This window comes from Lissotriton vulgaris, chromosome 11 (assembly GCF_964263255.1).
Source record: "Lissotriton vulgaris chromosome 11, aLisVul1.2, whole genome shotgun sequence".
Lineage (NCBI taxonomy): Eukaryota > Metazoa > Chordata > Amphibia > Caudata > Salamandridae > Lissotriton > Lissotriton vulgaris.
Window position 1 is genome coordinate 1,008,229,194 of NC_141699.1, and position 17,589 is coordinate 1,008,246,782.

Consider the following 17,589-nt stretch of genomic DNA (forward strand, 5'->3'; position numbering starts at 1 on the left):
GCTGTCCTCATTCTAGTTCTGCGGCATGGACCAAACAAAAGCTGATGTTCGAATTTGTAGTGTCACACAGCATTTTACACAGCCCAGAACAATACTCTGCGATTCATGAAGCTAGAGAGAAGCCTGGACTAGAAAATGTTTACTCAACAAACACACAATGTAATGTATGAACAGACAAGGTCTTTCTTGCTGCCATTAAACACATAAATAAATATAGAAAAACATAAGGAAAAATGATGAATGGTCGAGTGAAATACACAAGATCCCTTGCAAATGTTCAAGACAAAAGGAATTGACAACAGACAACAATATGCATCTTAAATCTGCTAGAGTTAAGATTCCGTGACACATGTGATAAACCTTTTCCAATCTGATGTGAGAGGAAGCGAGAGTGATACATACTCACGTTTTTGCGTGCTACTTACGTTGACTACACGTGGGCCCCGTCCAGTCAGGGGGGCACTAACATATTCCTTTTACACTATTACAAGGGGCATCATTCTCACAGTCACACACCTGGTCACACTCGAGCCCAAAAAATCTATCGGGGCAAACTGGATGCAACAGAAACGGAGTTTAGGGCCAGATGTATCAAGCAAATTCGCATTCGCAAAGGCCGAAATTCACAGAATTTCGGCCTTTGCGAATGCAAATTTCATAAATGGAATGTATGAAGCAAAATCTGGTGCAAAATAAGGAATCGCAAAGTTTGCGATTCCTTATTTTGCAATTGCATTTAAGGAATCACAAATTTTGCGATTCCTTAAATGCAATGTATCTAGCAAGTTGCGAATTCCTTGAAAAATGCAAATTTTTGCATTTTTGAAAGTGCCATGTGACGCACATACATGCCCTTAGGGCATGTATGTGCGCCACATGTGCACCCATGCATATTTCAGGGGTGCAACAGGTTGTCCTTTGGACACCCCTGCACCCTTGAAATTATTCTCAATTTGCAATTAGCAAATTGCGAATCGCAAATTGAGAATAACTTCCCATTCATTCCTATGGGCCTCCTGGCCCATAGAAATTAATGGGAAATTATTCCTTGCTCACCATGCCTTTCCAGTTTGAACCCAGCCATATGCACATCAGTCTTGACCCTGTGCCCCATGGGAACAGTCCAGCCCGAACTGCCAAGCCAGGTCCTCCCTGGACTGGAAACAAGCATCCAAGGACCGGTTTCGGGCTTTCAGCCCTCATCAGCCTGGATAGCTTGATTCCAGTGGCATGGAGAGCACGGGACTCACGTCTGAGCATACTCTTTCCACTCGGGGTAACAAATGCAAAAATAACAGGTGATGGACAAAATGCAGAACAATGTCATACATTCACCCCAGTACAGAGATCTGGGCCTAAATCCATCGTTTTTTTGCTCACCATGCCTTTCCAGTTTGAACCCAGCCATATGCAAATCAGTCTTGACCCTGTGCCCCATGGGAACAGTCCAGCCCGAACTGCCAAGCCAGGTCCTCCCTGGACTCGAAACAAGCATCCAAGGACCGGTTTCGAGCTTTCAGCCCTCATCAGCCTGGATAGCTTGATTCCAGTGGCATGGAGAGTACGGGACTCACGTCTGAGCATACCCGTCCCACTCGGGGTGACAAATGCAAAAATAACAGGTGATGGACAGAATGCAGAACAATGTCATACATTCACCCCAGTACAGAGATCTGGGCCTAAATCCATCGTTTTTCTGCTCACCATGCCTTTCCAGTTTGAACCCAGCCACATGCAAATCAGTCTTGACCCTGTGCCCCATGGGAACAGTCCAGCCCGAACTGCCAAGCCAGGTCCTCCCTGGACTGGAAAGAAGCATCCAAGGACCAGTTTCTGGCTTTCAGTCCTCATCAGCCAGGATAGCTTGATTCCAGTGGCATGGACAGCACGGGACTCACGTCTGAGCACACCCGTCCCACTCGGGGTGACAAATGCAAATATAACAGGTGATGGACAGAATGCAGAACAATGTCATACATTCACCCCAGTACAGAGATCTGGGCCTAAATCCATCGTTTTTTTGCTCACCATGCCTTTCCAGTTTGAACCCAGCCATATGCAAATCAGTCTTGACCCTGTGCCCCATGGGAACAGTCCAGCCCGAACTGCCAAGCCAGGTCCTCCCTGGACTGGAAACAAGCATCCAAGGACCGGTTTCGGGCTTTCAGCCCTCATCAGCCTGGATAGCTTGATTCCAGTGGCATGGAGAGCACGGGACTCACGTCTGAGCATACCCGTCCCACTCGGGGTGACAAATGCAAAAATAACAGGTGATGGACAGAATGCAGAACAATGTCATACATTCACCCCAGTACAGAGATCTGGGCCTAAATCCATTGTTTTTTGGTAGTAAGTTGCGAATTCCTTGAAAAATGCAAATTTTTGCATTTTTCAAAGTGCCATTAGGGCATGTATGTGCGCCACATGTGCACCCATGCTTATTTCAGGGGTGCAACAGGTTGTCCTTTGGACACCCCTGCACCCTTGAAATTATTCTCAATTTGCGATTAGCAAATTGCGAATCGCAAATTGAGAATAACGTCCCATTCATTCCTTTGGGAAATGAATGGGAAATTATTCCTTAATTGTGATTAGCAATTTGCTAATCGCAATTAAAGAATTTTAAGAAATCGCTAAAAAATAGCGAGTTTCTACATACATCCCAATTTGCAATTCCCAAATAGCGATTTCTAAAAAATCGCTATTTGGGAATCGCAAATGATGGTAATGATACATCTGCCCCTTAGTGAAGAAGCACTGCGGGCTCGGGTCATGGACACATTTATTACAGTTTGGGAAAAGTGCTTTGGACAAGTTACTTAACATTTTATATGCTATGCATTTTCACTTTTGTTTCTGCAAATGAAAGATGTGTGAGTGTACATGTTCTTATGAACATCAGTTTTGTGCACATGAAACCGCATGCAAATGTATATTTTTAGCCTCACATTGGGAAGGCATTGCCACACATTCAGGGTGAGATGACTGAATGATTACTGTGATCATGTTGTCTGCCAAAGTTTAAGGCAATCTCTTGTGGAGGTCATTCACAAGGTCAATTCTTTAGAAATTGATGTGGTGCTACTGTCACTTTCACTTACAGGATTTGAAAGGTAGAGGAGGTGAAAGGACCCTGACCACAGTAATAGGTATAACTACATTGAGACGGTGTTTGCTTAACTACCTCCAAACCCATCCATCTTGTTTCCTTCTCTGTTACATTCTCTGTCTCTGTCCTTTCTCTTTATCCATCCCTCAACTCTTACTTGTCTTTCTTAAAATTTCTTTGGGCCTTCATCATTTTGAACCCTTCATTTTTCATATAAATAGCTGTCAATGGGGATCACCTGGAAAATCAGAATATTTACGTGAAACATCCTTTACAATGCGGTGTTTACACCATGCGACCTTTACGACGCAGCCATTACAACGCAAGTTGTTACTACGACTTGCGCTGGAGGGCGCTGTTGCTTAAGGAATAGTTTGATTTTCTATTCCAACACCTTCCCTACTGTTACGTGGGCTGGAGTTTGAATAGAAAATTAAATTAAACCACAATTCAGCGTCCTCCAACGCAAGTCGTTGTAACGACTTGCGCTGTAATGGCTGCGTCGTAAAGTACCGCGATCAAAATGATCGCGTTGTACTGACGTACATCCTTATTTACAACAGGGATGGTGAAAAATCTAGATGGCTGATTTAGTGAGGGATTCTGTCTGTGAGTAATCCAACATCCTAGCGAAGCTAGCACATGGGCTAAAAGTCCATTTTGTTCAGCCTGTAGATTTTATCATTTTAATGTACAGGCATCTCTTATATAGCCATGTCCACCTATGGTGACTTCTAGAGGTTTAGCATCAGGCATATTTTAACTCTCCACAGGCTAGTAAATGGTGCTTGACTTTATCCTTTACTATTAGTATGTGAAACATAATCCACATACAACCTACTGTACAATGGGTTGTTTTTATCTTACCCTTGGGGCAGCCAGAGGTTCCTGAGTCATCACTGTGGTAGATATTAAGGTTTACCAGAAGTGGCTGAATGTGTTGGGCACTCCTGCACTCAAATTATATTGCTCAAGCACCTGATTTGCCCTACAGACTCTCTAATTGTGCTATGACTGAGCAGTCACATCTTATACCAGGTGTAGTTTTAAGTTTGGAACTCAAAAACAGAATGTTATTATAATAAAACACAATATAATCAATGTCCAGTCATTGCTACATTAATATGTATTTTTAAGTGTAGGAGAATGTGGGAACTCAAAAACAATTCCAATGCTAATCAGAAAATTCAATTTTTTTCTCAGACTGAGATACAAATGTAAATGTGAATCCACTGCTCATTTTAAAAGGTGCTGTATAGTCCATCTAACATGAGGGTTTATGAGTACTGTTACGTATGGAGGGGAATTGAAATGTCTCAGTGAACCTAAGATCCTGTCAAGTAGATTCAGATTTATTTTGGGTCCTGTTCCTATATGCTGGCCAATAAATTGTGGGTTCCAGACAGGGGTTTTCTCAAAGGTGTAGAAATATGTTACCTTTGTCCTAGTTTCTACAAGACTGGTGTGTCTGAGAAATCAGCATTGTTAAACCATGCCAACACTGTAGCCCCCCTGCCCAAGCTCAAAATATTCATCATCCAGAATTTCATTGCCCAGTGAGACAGGTCACGTCTGTAGTGAGAGGAATCCTAGGCAAAGTAATTCAAGATATCAGTGGAGACTCCACCTAGTGTGACTCAATTCAATTGGTGGGATGAAAACCCTTTGATTTTACATCTTTCTAAAAGAGTTCCTGGACTATCGCCAATCACACTCTTTTAACGAAATAAATGCATGGTATAAGGGAATATTCAATTTCCTAAAGAACTATTTACCACAAGTCACCATATTATGGGCCATTATATAACCTGCAATTTCTGATTCTTTGATCATCAGTATCAAAAGAAAATTATCGAATAACTTGTCCAGATGATTGAGTCATACAATACTGTCTAAAAAGGATGCTAAACAATAACCCTTTAACTGAGCTAATGCTAACCATCCCTGCTCTTTATTAAGTTACAATACTGTCAAACAAACTCTGGGACATTTGATTCTCCATATAAATTTACTTAAGAGAGAAAATATTTCATGAAAATATGAATTATTCACTCTAATTGGGACGTTAGCAAAAAGAAACAAGAATAAAGGTTAAATTGACATATTTCACACACCCGTGAGCAACTGATTACTCAGAGACTTTTAAGGGAATACATTTGGTTCCCTATTCTTATCAGGATGTCAGGTGTTCTCTCTGCTTAGCTTTTACTTTTGAGGGGATATCCAAGGATATTGGAGTAGACGCCTCACTCACTTATCGTGACATGCTTCATCAACTGCGCCTATCCACACCATGGTAAGATGGTACTACCAGGGCGGACTCAACCATAGGTGGAAATGGGAGTTCATTGATAAAACAAACTGGATAAGCAGGAGCCCAGAAAAGTGATGAATTAAAAATATCTCAAGGTATACCCAAAGGTTTTACTTTGTTAGGAGGGTACCTGGGGTATGATTAAAAACATGAAAGTGGAGGGTTCCATTGAAAAACAATTATTAAATTGCATCCGCGTCTTGATGCTAACTTGTCTCAGCCCTCGCTGTGATCCCAATCGGGTCTGGGGCCTTCGTCAGGGCTGTTTCGTATACCCAAAGGTTTTACTTTATTAGGAGGGTACCTCGCAGGACGTAGGTAATTCTGAGGTGCCTGCTCTTTGATGAAAGTGTGACTACAAGACGGCACCATCTTGCATGTACCGCATGACCCTCGACGAGACATACTAGTGGAAAATCCTAAGGAAACAAAGAAGCAAGACAGGTGAGAGCATTATGCCTCACGAGTGTGCATGGGGTGCATGCACAAATAAGGGCAGGGACACCGACGAGACAGCCCTGATGAAGGAAGAACACCTGACATCCTGATAAGATTAGGGAACCAGATGTATTCCCTTAAAAATCTCAGAATAATTAGTTGCTTGTTTGTGTGTGTGTGAAGTTCAACAGTGGGAGAGTGCAACTGATTTCACTATTTCTTGCTGTGCGTTAGTGATCATAAATTGACATATTTATCAGTGAAACTCATCTAATTATCGATAATGGAATTAATGCCCATCGATTTAATAGATCTTTGACTTTCCTCAACATAGTCAGAGAATTAAGATGCAACTGGTCTGCAAAAATTGAGGTGACAAAAAATCCGAAGTAGCATACTGGATGATTAAAAGCCAGCTGTTGTTGCAAACATTAGGGAATTTATCTCGCCTATACCCTGAACAACAAAACTTTCCATTTTGAGGGGTTAGGGCCACATGTATCGAGCCTTGTTGAGGTCGCAAACGGGGAGATTTGCAGAATCAACCTGTTTGCGAATTTAGGAAAATCGCAATTTTTTGTGATTACCTAAATTGGGAATGCAAAGAGGGAGTGATTCCCTTTTGCACATGTGAGAAGCCTTTTACAAAATGCTAACTGTGCATTTAGGTAACACAAATTACCATCAACTTCAAGGTGATGGTAACCATGTGCAATTTTTGAGAAATGCAAAGAAAATGCATTTTTCAAATGGCCATGTTGCGCACACATGCGGCTAGGGCATGTGTGCACTTTACATGTGCACAATAAAAATTTTGGGAGTGCTTCAGGAGGGCCTTAGGCCAGAGGGCACCCTTGGCTTTGGAGTCTCTATTTTGCGATTATCAATTAGGTAATCGCAAAGAAGCTAATGCATAACCATTCGCACCTAAGGGCCTTTCGGCCCATAGGAACGAATGGAGTCATATTACATAATAGCGATTCGCGATTTACCGAATCATTATTACATAATAATAAGGAATCGCAAAATCTTTGGCGATTCCTACATACATAGCATTTTGCGATTCCCAAATGGCAATTCAGTAAAAATTGCTATTTGAGAATCGCAAAATGCTCTTTTAATACATCTGGCCCTTAATCTTGTAACCACTCACCATGGTAAATTCTTGATTGATGTTGAGCGCTCTGAATTTTTATCAGCTTTGAAATATAATGTAGTCAGCAAAAAGCTTTGGGCCCGATTCACAGGACTAACTTAAGACAAAATCCTAAACTTACTACTTTTGGTATTCACAGAAGTTAGGATTTTGTCTTAAGTTTGTTTTAAGACAAACTTAAGACAAACTTAAGACAGACTTAAGTTAGGATTTTGTCTTAAGTCTGTCTTAAGTTTGTCTAAAGACAAATCCTAACTTCTGTGAATACCAAAAGTAGTAAGTTTAGGATTTTGTCTTAAGTTAGTTCTGTGAATCGGGCCCTTTATTTTTTACAAACATCAATCACCCCACAAAGTTGCAAGGGGTGTAGCAACCTCTTCTCCCAAGTTCACAAGGTCAAGTGTATGGAATTGTACTGGGTTGTACTGATATCTCAGGTTCATAGGTTGACATAGGCTTTTGGTATCGTCTGCACATCCTTCACCCTCTTATGATGCAGGCAGTCTTAGACCTTTCACATTCGAACCAGGTCATCTGGTTGAAGCTCCTTAGTGGTGAAGAATGGGTGATCCAAGAAACCACTGAAAGGACATTTTATATAAAAGCTTTTGTCTATTTTGCGTATATTGTGAAAGTCTTTTGGGATAAAGTAAGATTAAATGAAAGATGGGATGTACAAGTGTATTGTTTTGTGGTTTTAGCAATGATCTTATGAGTGAAATATTAGTAATGCTTTTTAGAACTGAATGATTGAAATAAATAATAGATAGTATTTTGTATATGATTTTTTTCTCTATGAGTTTTTATTTGAAACACACACATGGCCATTGCATGAAGAAATGGTGAACTTAGTAACTGTAAGAGTCTATTTTTATGTTTGAGAAAAACCCTGTCCTTTTGTATGGAGAGGAATTGCTACCATGTATTTATTGGTCAAGAGGATAAGTAGTAATCTATCCCAGGTATAAAGGTAAAATGCCAGAATCCCTGAATATCAAAGTAACTGCCAACAGCTGACATTTCCCATAACCTGTGAAGCAGGCAGGAGACAATGACAAATCTATCTTTTGTGGTGCAATGTGAGTATGCCCTTAATGCACCAAAGGCTGGTGCTGTGCAGTTTAACCAATAGATATATAGTCAAACACATTCAATGGTCTTAAGAAGTGGGGATCATACTGGGTCAACCACAACATTTGTGAAGGGCTGGACTGAGCCATCTGTTCACACAATGCAAGCACGTTCATTACTACAGCCATGCTGGCAAATGTACAATCATTCAGCTACCAAGGCAATTTGAATTTGCCAATAATGAATTTCAATTATTTTAAAGTTTTCTGGAATGGTCTAAGAAGCCATTGAAAATTGCACATGTACAAAAAAGAGTTTCATTAAAGTCTATTGGACTCAAATATGCTGATGCAGGCATCTATTCTCTTGTGTTCATGATTGTAGGAATGGAAGGCCTCAATGGCCTCCTGGTTCTGCCTTGTGATATGTCTAAAGCTCTAACTACAAGGTTCATCTTAATTTTGACAAATATTTCTTTATTTACATTTGACCTCCAGCTCAGTAACCAATAGGCCATTTTGTCTTCTAGAGAAGATTATGAGAACATTGGACAGAAGGGAATGGGTAATCTGCTAGTTTCTAGTTGCAGCATGAACATATTTATCATTGTAAATTTAGAGGTACAGTGTGTATATAATTATTTGTCTTCAATGTTGACCAGGATTATATGAAGTCTTGAGTGAATTAGTGATCTTGATTATGAGATTATGGTTAACTGTGTAGTATCAAACAGATATTCATCTTTAAAACATGAGTTAAAGAATATGGAACCAGCAATCTTTGATTAACTTCCCACCTGCTGTAAAGACATGTAGGTATGGAGGCATTTCTTGAAATAGTTACCATTCCTTTCATAATAGTGCTGTACCTAAGGAGATATAATTATCTTGCCACTTCGGTGAAATAGGACACTGGAACATTTGTTTGAGTTTTTCTTGGTTGAATGAGGAAAGATTGTAATATTCAGGATTTCTGTCACTTTAGGCTGTTTCATAGAGTGTTCAAGAGTTTTTATAAAGCAGACATTTTAATTTAAGATACAACAAGTTACTATTATTTCGAAACATCATTCATGGAAAGGTAAGAGATTGTATGAGTTTTTTTAAAGGATGGAATGCCTAAAGACATTTTTTATGCCAATGAATAATATGCAGTAAGTCTAAATGTAACAAGTGAAACAATAAACTATTTTCAAGTAAAGTTAAAAGTGGTATTTTGGGTCATGGAATTTTTGTTTTACTTTGCTAGTTAAAATGTTCAATCTAATATTTCTAAGCATTTTAATGTCAACATCCCTGGGTAAATTAAGTTATTATTTTGTTTTGCTTGAACATTAGGCACTAATATGGCATAAAAGTTAGAAACATTTTCATTCATTCATTCATTCAGTTCAACCTTATTTCAGTCGTAGGTCATAAATGTCACAGTTCAAATATACAATGCATAAAATCGATATATGATACACTCAGGTAAAAAAAAAGAAACAGTTTCTCTTTGAAGAGCACGTTGTCAGGGGCTCACAAATTTATGGAACGTTTGCTGATGCAGAACTGCTTTTTTTGACATCTACAATGAGGATGCTAGAGCTGAAATGCAGTAAAGGTATTCATAGCACATTCAGAGTATTGGGGTTGTCCTCAAAAGCAATGCTGTTTAGGGCATCAAATGTAACAGAGTTGAGCATCTGCAGTGTGGGGATACACCTTTAGCAACGTTAATGAGTAGTAAATGTGGTGAATGAGGCACTATCAATTGGTAAGCCAGACTTTGTATTATATATTAAACAGATGTAAACATAAAATACAAAGCTGTAGATGGTCGGGAGGCCTTAGGTTGATTTTTTGAGAGTCCGTTGCTAGATTTGTCGAAAACTGAACATAGCTTGATCATTTCTAGAAATAAGTAACTACACCTACAGCACAGATGGTGTACTGTTTGGCAAAGTGCTTTAGTGCTGTATAGCATGCATCTTCACTTTGTTGTTTCTACAGCCTGGCCCATAAAGAGATGAATTAAGTGCCCCTAATTCTGCTCTGCAAAATTATTATGTTTTCTACATTGATCTGCACTTATATGGGCGTCACAATATTGATTACCAACACAGTCGCAAGGTAAGTAGATCTGGAGTTAACAATACTAAATGTACACTTCCCTATACATAATTATCTTACAATATGTTTTTGGTGGATATTCTGGAGTGGTGATTTGTGTAGGTCAATTTTATTAACCTCAATATTTTGACGTAGGACCAATCAGAACAGCAGAGCTAGCCTTTGCACTTAAACACCAGTAGCGTGCACTCCTCACTATCATTTATTACTCTAAATACCAAATACCTGATTCACAAAGGGCCTGAGCACTCGTGGCTATTGCCTCGCAGACATGGGGAGTCTCCACACTCGGGCAGAATCTCCACAATGAAAATTCTCATTGGGTAGATTCCACTCGACTGCAGAGACTCCCCCACAACTGCGGCCTCCTCCACGAGTGCATAGGCCCTTTCTGAAGCAGATCCTTAGGTGAGACGCTCATCCTCTCTTGATGAAAACCTGCTGACTGTGTCACCTCAAATAGGGTTTCATTAATGTCAAAGGGGCATATTACCAAGGGCCATTATCGCCGCTTTATCGGGACTTTTTCCCGCTAAAGCGGTGATAATTTGATCCCCCAATTACCAAGCTGTCGCTAACACCAGTTAGCGACAGCTAGTAGGCGATAGCGATCATCTTGTGGGCCCGCTTTGCATGTCAGCGATAATTATCGCTAATGACATGCAAAGTGGGCGTTCCAAGATGTTAGCAACTGGAAACAGTCGCTAATATCGCTATCTCCTTTTACCAACAATGGCTTAGTATTGGAAATATTCGCGCTAAGCGCGAATATCTCCAAAAGCTAACGCCTGCCCAGAGCAGTTCTTAGCCGTGTTATCCAATGGAAGGTGGATAACATGGCTAAGAGCATTGTCACGATAATGAGAGAATATCGCTGTATTTACAGCGATATTCACGCATTTCGCCTGCTTTTTATCGTTTTAGAGATATACCTTGCTAATAGTAAGTTATCTCTGTGATAAAAACAGGTGAACCGCGGCGATAATATTATCACCGCTGAGCCTACTTAGTGATAAATATCGCTGTAGGTTGGTAGTATGCCCCAAAGTCTTTTACTGCAGTCTCCAGCAGAGATGAGGACTGCTTCTCCCAATTTCCCCTAGTTCACTACTCTTGAGATCAGCTTGTTCATCTCAGCCTTCAGTCTGGAAATTGAAGATTAGTCCAAGAAAAGGAACATGTAGAATAGATGCAAGAGAAGGGTGCTTTCCTCTAGGTCGTCTGCTCACCACTGCAGAAATCCAAAATATCCCTTACCCTGCTGTCTCCCTGGACCATGACTTCCTATGATTCTCAAGGCAGCAGAGCTAGGCTGTCCAGGCCAGTGGTTAGTTTGTAAAAAAATAAGTGCTGGGGCTCTCGTCAGGAGGCAGCTTGCACCAGCACATTTCTACTGTTAGCGCTGCCAATAAAAGAACCGGAAGCTGCCCTTCAAGTCATCAAAGAGGTCTTGGAGGAACGGCCGAAATCATGCCAGGTCCCGACGTCCTTTATCTTGGACCTCCTCGAAATTGCTATGAAGAAGACCTTTTTTGACTTTGATGGGGAATATTACATCCAAACCAAGGGTGTAGCCATGGGGGCAAGTTTTGCCCCGAACCTGGCTATAATCTTCATGGACTTATATGAGCATGAATTTGTATTCAATGAGACCAATCCCTACCATGATAACATCATGTTATGGCGTCGTTACATAGACGATGTCTTAATGATATGGCGGGGCAATGAGGAGCTGTTAAAAAACTTCCATAACTGGCTCAACAGCCAATCTGATGACATCCAATTTTCCCTAGATTCCAGTGAAGAGAAGATTAACTTCCTTAACATCAGTACAGTAGTAGACGAGGGACACCTACACACCACATTATATAGAAAACCTAGTGAGAAAAACACCTTGCTTCACTACTCAAGCCACCATCCCCGTAACCTCAGGGACAACCTACCTTACGGTCAGTTTCTGAGGTTATGCCGAAACTGTAGTCGTAAAGTGGATTTTTTCAATGAATCAGCACTACTGATTGAGCGCTTGGTCGACAGGGGTTACCCACGTAGACTGTTAAAAAAGGCTCGGAAGAAGGCATGGTTCTGTCACAGAGAGTTTCTCCTGGAACCTAAATCCAAGAAGAATGATAACACTGAGAGAATGACCTGTGTCACTACCTTTAATACTAGGAGTAGTGACATTAAGAAAATAATTAATGGCCATTGGCACTTGGTGGCAGATGAAATTGGTATCCCTGACCCACCCATGCATGCATTCAAAAAAGGAAGGAGTGTGAGGGACTATGTAGTACAATCCTTGCTTCCCAGTAAACCCACCAGTACGCAGACGACTTTATGGAATACTCCACCAGTGGTTGGCCACCATAAATGTGGCACATGTAAAGCATGTCCAATGACTCTGGAACTAAAGCAGTGTTCGCATAACAACTACACACACACCATGTGACAGCATCCAAACTGCAATACTGCTGGTGTGATCTATGCGATCGCATGTCCGTGTGGGCTTCTGTATGTAGGCCAGACCATCCAGAAAGTTAAAACTCGTATTTTGCAGCATGTTAGCAGGATACACTGTAAGGTGCAGGGAGCCCCCCTTGTTGAACATTTTCTAAGTTTTGACCATCCACCCGAGAGCCTCAAATGGTGGGTACTGGAGAAAGTACTCGTAAACATAAGGGGTGGTAATTTTGCAAGTACCCTTAGCAGCAGGGAATGTAAATGGATGCACGTATTTGACACGGTAAATCGGGGCCTTAATGAATATGAGGAAACGACGAGGCAAATGGCTACTTTGTATAATGGATGATTGCAACGCTTGTGTCCCTTTCAGTCATCAAATATTGGCTATGTTACTCTTGTACATTTTACACATTTGTTTCAAGTCATACGTATGCTCTTAGTTACACCATGTAATGATGTACTATGTATCACTATTCAATGTGTATTCTACAAACTAATGCATTGTATGCTACTTAGCCATTTGTCACCTTTTTTCTGGATCTTTTCCGTAATCGTCTTGATCCGTCCTGAGTCTGTCTTCACTCTAAACACTAGGCGTTGATAGGCAACCTCCCGGCCCTAGCGTGAGATATAGAGGCGTGCACGTTGCCGTGGCGTGTAACCCTGAGAAGGCAGAGTCTGAGCACCTCTCAGCGGTCGTCAGCAGACTGAGCCCCATTGACGTCCCGTGCAGTTCGATACTTGAGGTATGTTTATGCATGCGGAAACGTCAGGCCCTTAACAGCCTTTTGTTTCGGACTGACAGTCCGATTGACTAATAATACGCTCTCGTTCACAGACACTGCTTTAAAATACATCAGACCCCACCCGCCGCCATTGTCAGCGTGGGTGGGTCTAAATAGCGGTCATACAAAGGACTGCTTAGTCTTGTCTTGTTTGATTTTTGTCTTGATTTATGTGATGTCCCATGTAGTTTTGCAAACATTGGGAACACAGCACTGACGGCTATGTGTTCCCCCTTTTTCAGTACTTGAGAGCACGCCTGGACGGCTTTCGTAACCAATTGACCTTTTACGCATGGCACACCATTAATGGGTGAGTGCCGTTTGGGTATTAATACCCCCCTTTTTTGACCTTCATGTTGTTGGTTTGAGAAACTTAGCCCTTATATTTGTTTTTTCAGGTGCCTGTGCACGCCACTGGGGTTACATGAATTCAATGTAACTAAGCCCCCTCCCTCCACCATCCCGTCCTGATGAAGACCCGTTTATGAGGATATCAACTGCCCTTCTTATCCTTGGGTCGAAACGTCGACAACCAGTCCCCCACCTGGAGCCTGCATCTTTGTTGCCCCTGTCCCCCCCCTTTTTCCCTTACAAAATAAGAGCAACGGAAGAACTGTTCACTGTAATATAGCAAGAAAGAATTACATTTTTTGCAGGTTAAACATTAAGGGCAGGCTCCTCCAGAACCTCTCTAAGCATTATTTAACCTTGGATTCTAAAAATCAACTGAAACACTTTTTCTCTAGACCTACTTGGTAATTTTTTGTCCTACACGAGCACTAATAATCTTTTCACTCTATTCTATGCACATTACTAGTTGGTAACCCCGCTTTCTGCTTTTCATAAAATTGTGCTTGTATATATTGTATAATGATGAGGAATTTTATAAAATAAATGGTAGAGTTTCTTTTCCTCTACTTTTAAGACCTTTACGAGAAAATTGTGTGTTTTGGACATCTGATTATTTTTGGGCTATATGTTTTCTCTCCTTTTTCCAAAATTCTTCATGACAGGATTCAATCGCATGTGGGATGAAAACTGAGTTGAATTGTATAAAAAAGTACTAATAACTGTATTTGGAGCTAGCGTCTAGGACCATTTTTTACTGTAACAATAAAAGAACCAACAACTGACCATGAAAGTGGATAGGGGGTGTGGCCTAATGGCCAGAGCTGATGACTTTGGGGCTGGGGAACCAGGTTTGATTCTTGACGTGGCTCAACATCCTGTGATCCTGGGCATATCACTTAATCTCCCCGGAAATGCCTGTGTCCGGAACTGGTGCTCATGAAAAGCGCTGGTGTTGATAATTAGGTGCATGGGCTCAAATTAAGCACTGGTCCAGGCCAGCCTCCACTTACAGAGTTCTCGCCGTAAAGCCTGTGCTCAGATGAATATCCTTCCCGGCCCTGAAAAATCCAGCTCCAGTAACTTATAGATTGCTGTAGAGATGTATTTAATTACCAATTATTTTGGACATCTTTTCGCCTCTCAATGTCTCTCCTTGATTGTCGAGGGGCATCTTTGTAAGTGCATTCCTTCCAGTGATCACATTTAATAAAAATGCTAAATCACAAAAACAAGAAAGCAAAGTAGAATATTGTATCGACAATTGTAATAGGACAATCATTCTAAAAATAGTGCAGTGTTGTATTGTTGAAATTGTAAAATCACCAGAAATTTAATTTACATCACTTTAATAAACTGTCATACTGACTGGCTGCCCTATTAGAATACCATGCTTCAGTTCCAATGTACTAGATGCAAACACCTTTTTCCTAAAATGTGCATGTTTCCCTGCTTTCCATAGACACCTGTGAGACAGATTTACAAGCCCCTTGTGCTGCCAGTACGTCACTTTTTGTGACGCATTGGCAGCAAATTTCTCTGCCCCATATTTACAAGGACAGGAAAAGCCACCCTGTGTGGCTTTTCCTGTCCTTGGACATACGGCCCCTCTACACAAAGCAATTTGCGTGAAAGGGGGGTTCCATGGGTGTTGCTGTGGGTGCACAGGAATGCAACATATTATTGTAAATATGTCGCATATCTGTGCTTTGGAAGTCCTGCAGCGTGGCGCAGCCAAAGTGCTTGCTGTGCCGCGCTGCGGCACTTTCTTGTAGATCTGCCCCCTATGTGAGCAGGGCTCATCTTCTGGAACATTAGTTTCAGCCAACAGGATTACGACAACTTTAAGTACATTGGGTAACCTGAACTCTGCAGTATTTTATGAATCTTAACTATGTATGTATAAAAAAAAAATGCTAATAAAAACTCGTTGAAATAAAAAAAAATGACTGTTGGGAACATATTCCTATTGACACAGCTTTGAGAAAAGCGAAATATATTCCTGATTTGCAGTAAGTGCTTTTCTGTTTCTGCTTACTCTGCTCACAGCGTTTTCCTACATAGCCAGGTTCACAGGAGCACTGCCCGCTGACAGGGTCACAGCGGCCATCAGCATTTGCACAATCGCATTTATCTTCACAGTTAAGGCCCCAGCTTCCCGCGTCGCAGGCTGCAAAACAGAGGCACAGAAGGACACCTTTGTGAATCTTTTTTAAAACAGCGCCTTTTAGCTTGAATGTCAGAAGAACAACAATATTGTCTAACGTATATTTTAGCACCATTATATATTGCTGCATTCACTAGAACATGAAGCCTCGGTATACAGACGACAAAAGAAAATTATTTATTTAAAACCTATTTTATTTCTCTTCGTTAAATTCAAAGGGCTGCTAGAGATTTTTAGATGGGGGGAATCATTTGGCCAGGCTTTGTTGAAATGAATAAATAAATGATTGGTCATGTTGTGAATCTAATGAAGGGATGGGAGGAAATATCTGATTTAAGTACCTAAAGAAAAAATAGCTGAAAGTTGTAGGAGCCCAAAACCGCATACAACATTCAAGTATATATCGTGGGCTCAAAATAGCAAGTGCAAATCGTTAAGTAGCACATTAAAAAGTCGCCAAGTTCAAGAAGCAAAACATGTCTAATCAAGCAATTTATGTGATAATTTCATTTAGCAATCTCTTCGTCTCACAGCACTTTTAAAGCATGACATGTCATGGCTTAGTCAACTTGGAGTGTCAAAAGTAACACAAGCCTGCTGTCATATGGAAAGAGACTTCACTATTTGAAGAAGAATAGAAACACCGGGCCCGATTCACAGAACTAACTTAAGACAAAATCCTAAACTTACTACTTTTGGTATTCACAGAAGTTAGGATTTTGTCTTAAGACAAACTTAAGACAGACTTAAGACAAAATCCTAACGTAAGTCTGTCTTAAGTCTGTCTTAAGTTTGTAAATTATGTTTATGATTTGTCACCTGGCTCTAGTTGACATATTATATTTAAATCGCCACACATGCCTGTTCCAGCCTCACAGCGGAACTTTCTCCACAGAACCCCCGGTCGAGGCAGTAGTTCGTTTAAAAGAAGGTAAGAATTGCTCCCCCAACGCGCCCAGCACTAGCTTTTTATCGCTGTTGTGAGCGTCTCGTCATTATTAACTGCACCATCGGCGAACGTTAAATCACCCTCTCCGACGGCATATTAGGCTTTGTTTAAACAGCCCGTGCATATCTCTAACCGACATGTCTTTTTAACTTCAGACACGGTCATTCACCTAAAGAAAAACTGAACCCTTGGAAGCGCCGCAAGGAAGAAATACAACGTTACCAATCAGGTACTACAACTTGCTCATAAGCCCTATTTAGCATGTTACAAAAGTGTTTCCTTTTTCAAACAAGCTATAGCTTATAACGATGAGATAACTTTTAATTAAGAAGCTGTTACTTTCTTAACGCGCGCTCAGCTTCTGCTTTTTTTCTGCAAGTATCACCAAGCGCTGTACTTACTCGAAAAGCTACAGCGATATGTCAATGTAATGCTACAATGTTTCACTGTGTAGCGGAGTCCATTATAAATAACGCTCAGCTCCTGATGTAGAAAACTAGCTGTATTTCACAAGCATTTTCTATCGTTTAGTCCTTCCGCACTAGAGCAGGCTTAATGAATTAACATTAACATGGTGTGCTTCTTAGTTAAAAATATTTCTCTACACATTTGATTACCTTCTTATACAGATCATGGCGCCCTAAACGACATTACCCGAGTTTTCACTGACAACACATC

At 40.8% G+C, this 17,589-nt stretch overlaps 1 protein-coding gene across 1 annotated transcript in view; it reads right to left on the minus strand.

The window, feature by feature from the left end:
• Positions 1–17,589, minus strand: part of LOC147683929 (uncharacterized) — an 879,194-nt gene that overhangs the window by 102,347 nt on the left and 759,258 nt on the right. The window contains 1 exon segment of the mRNA XM_086942580.1: positions 15,834–15,965. Within this exon segment, the coding sequence (XP_086798706.1) occupies positions 15,834–15,965 (132 nt within the window).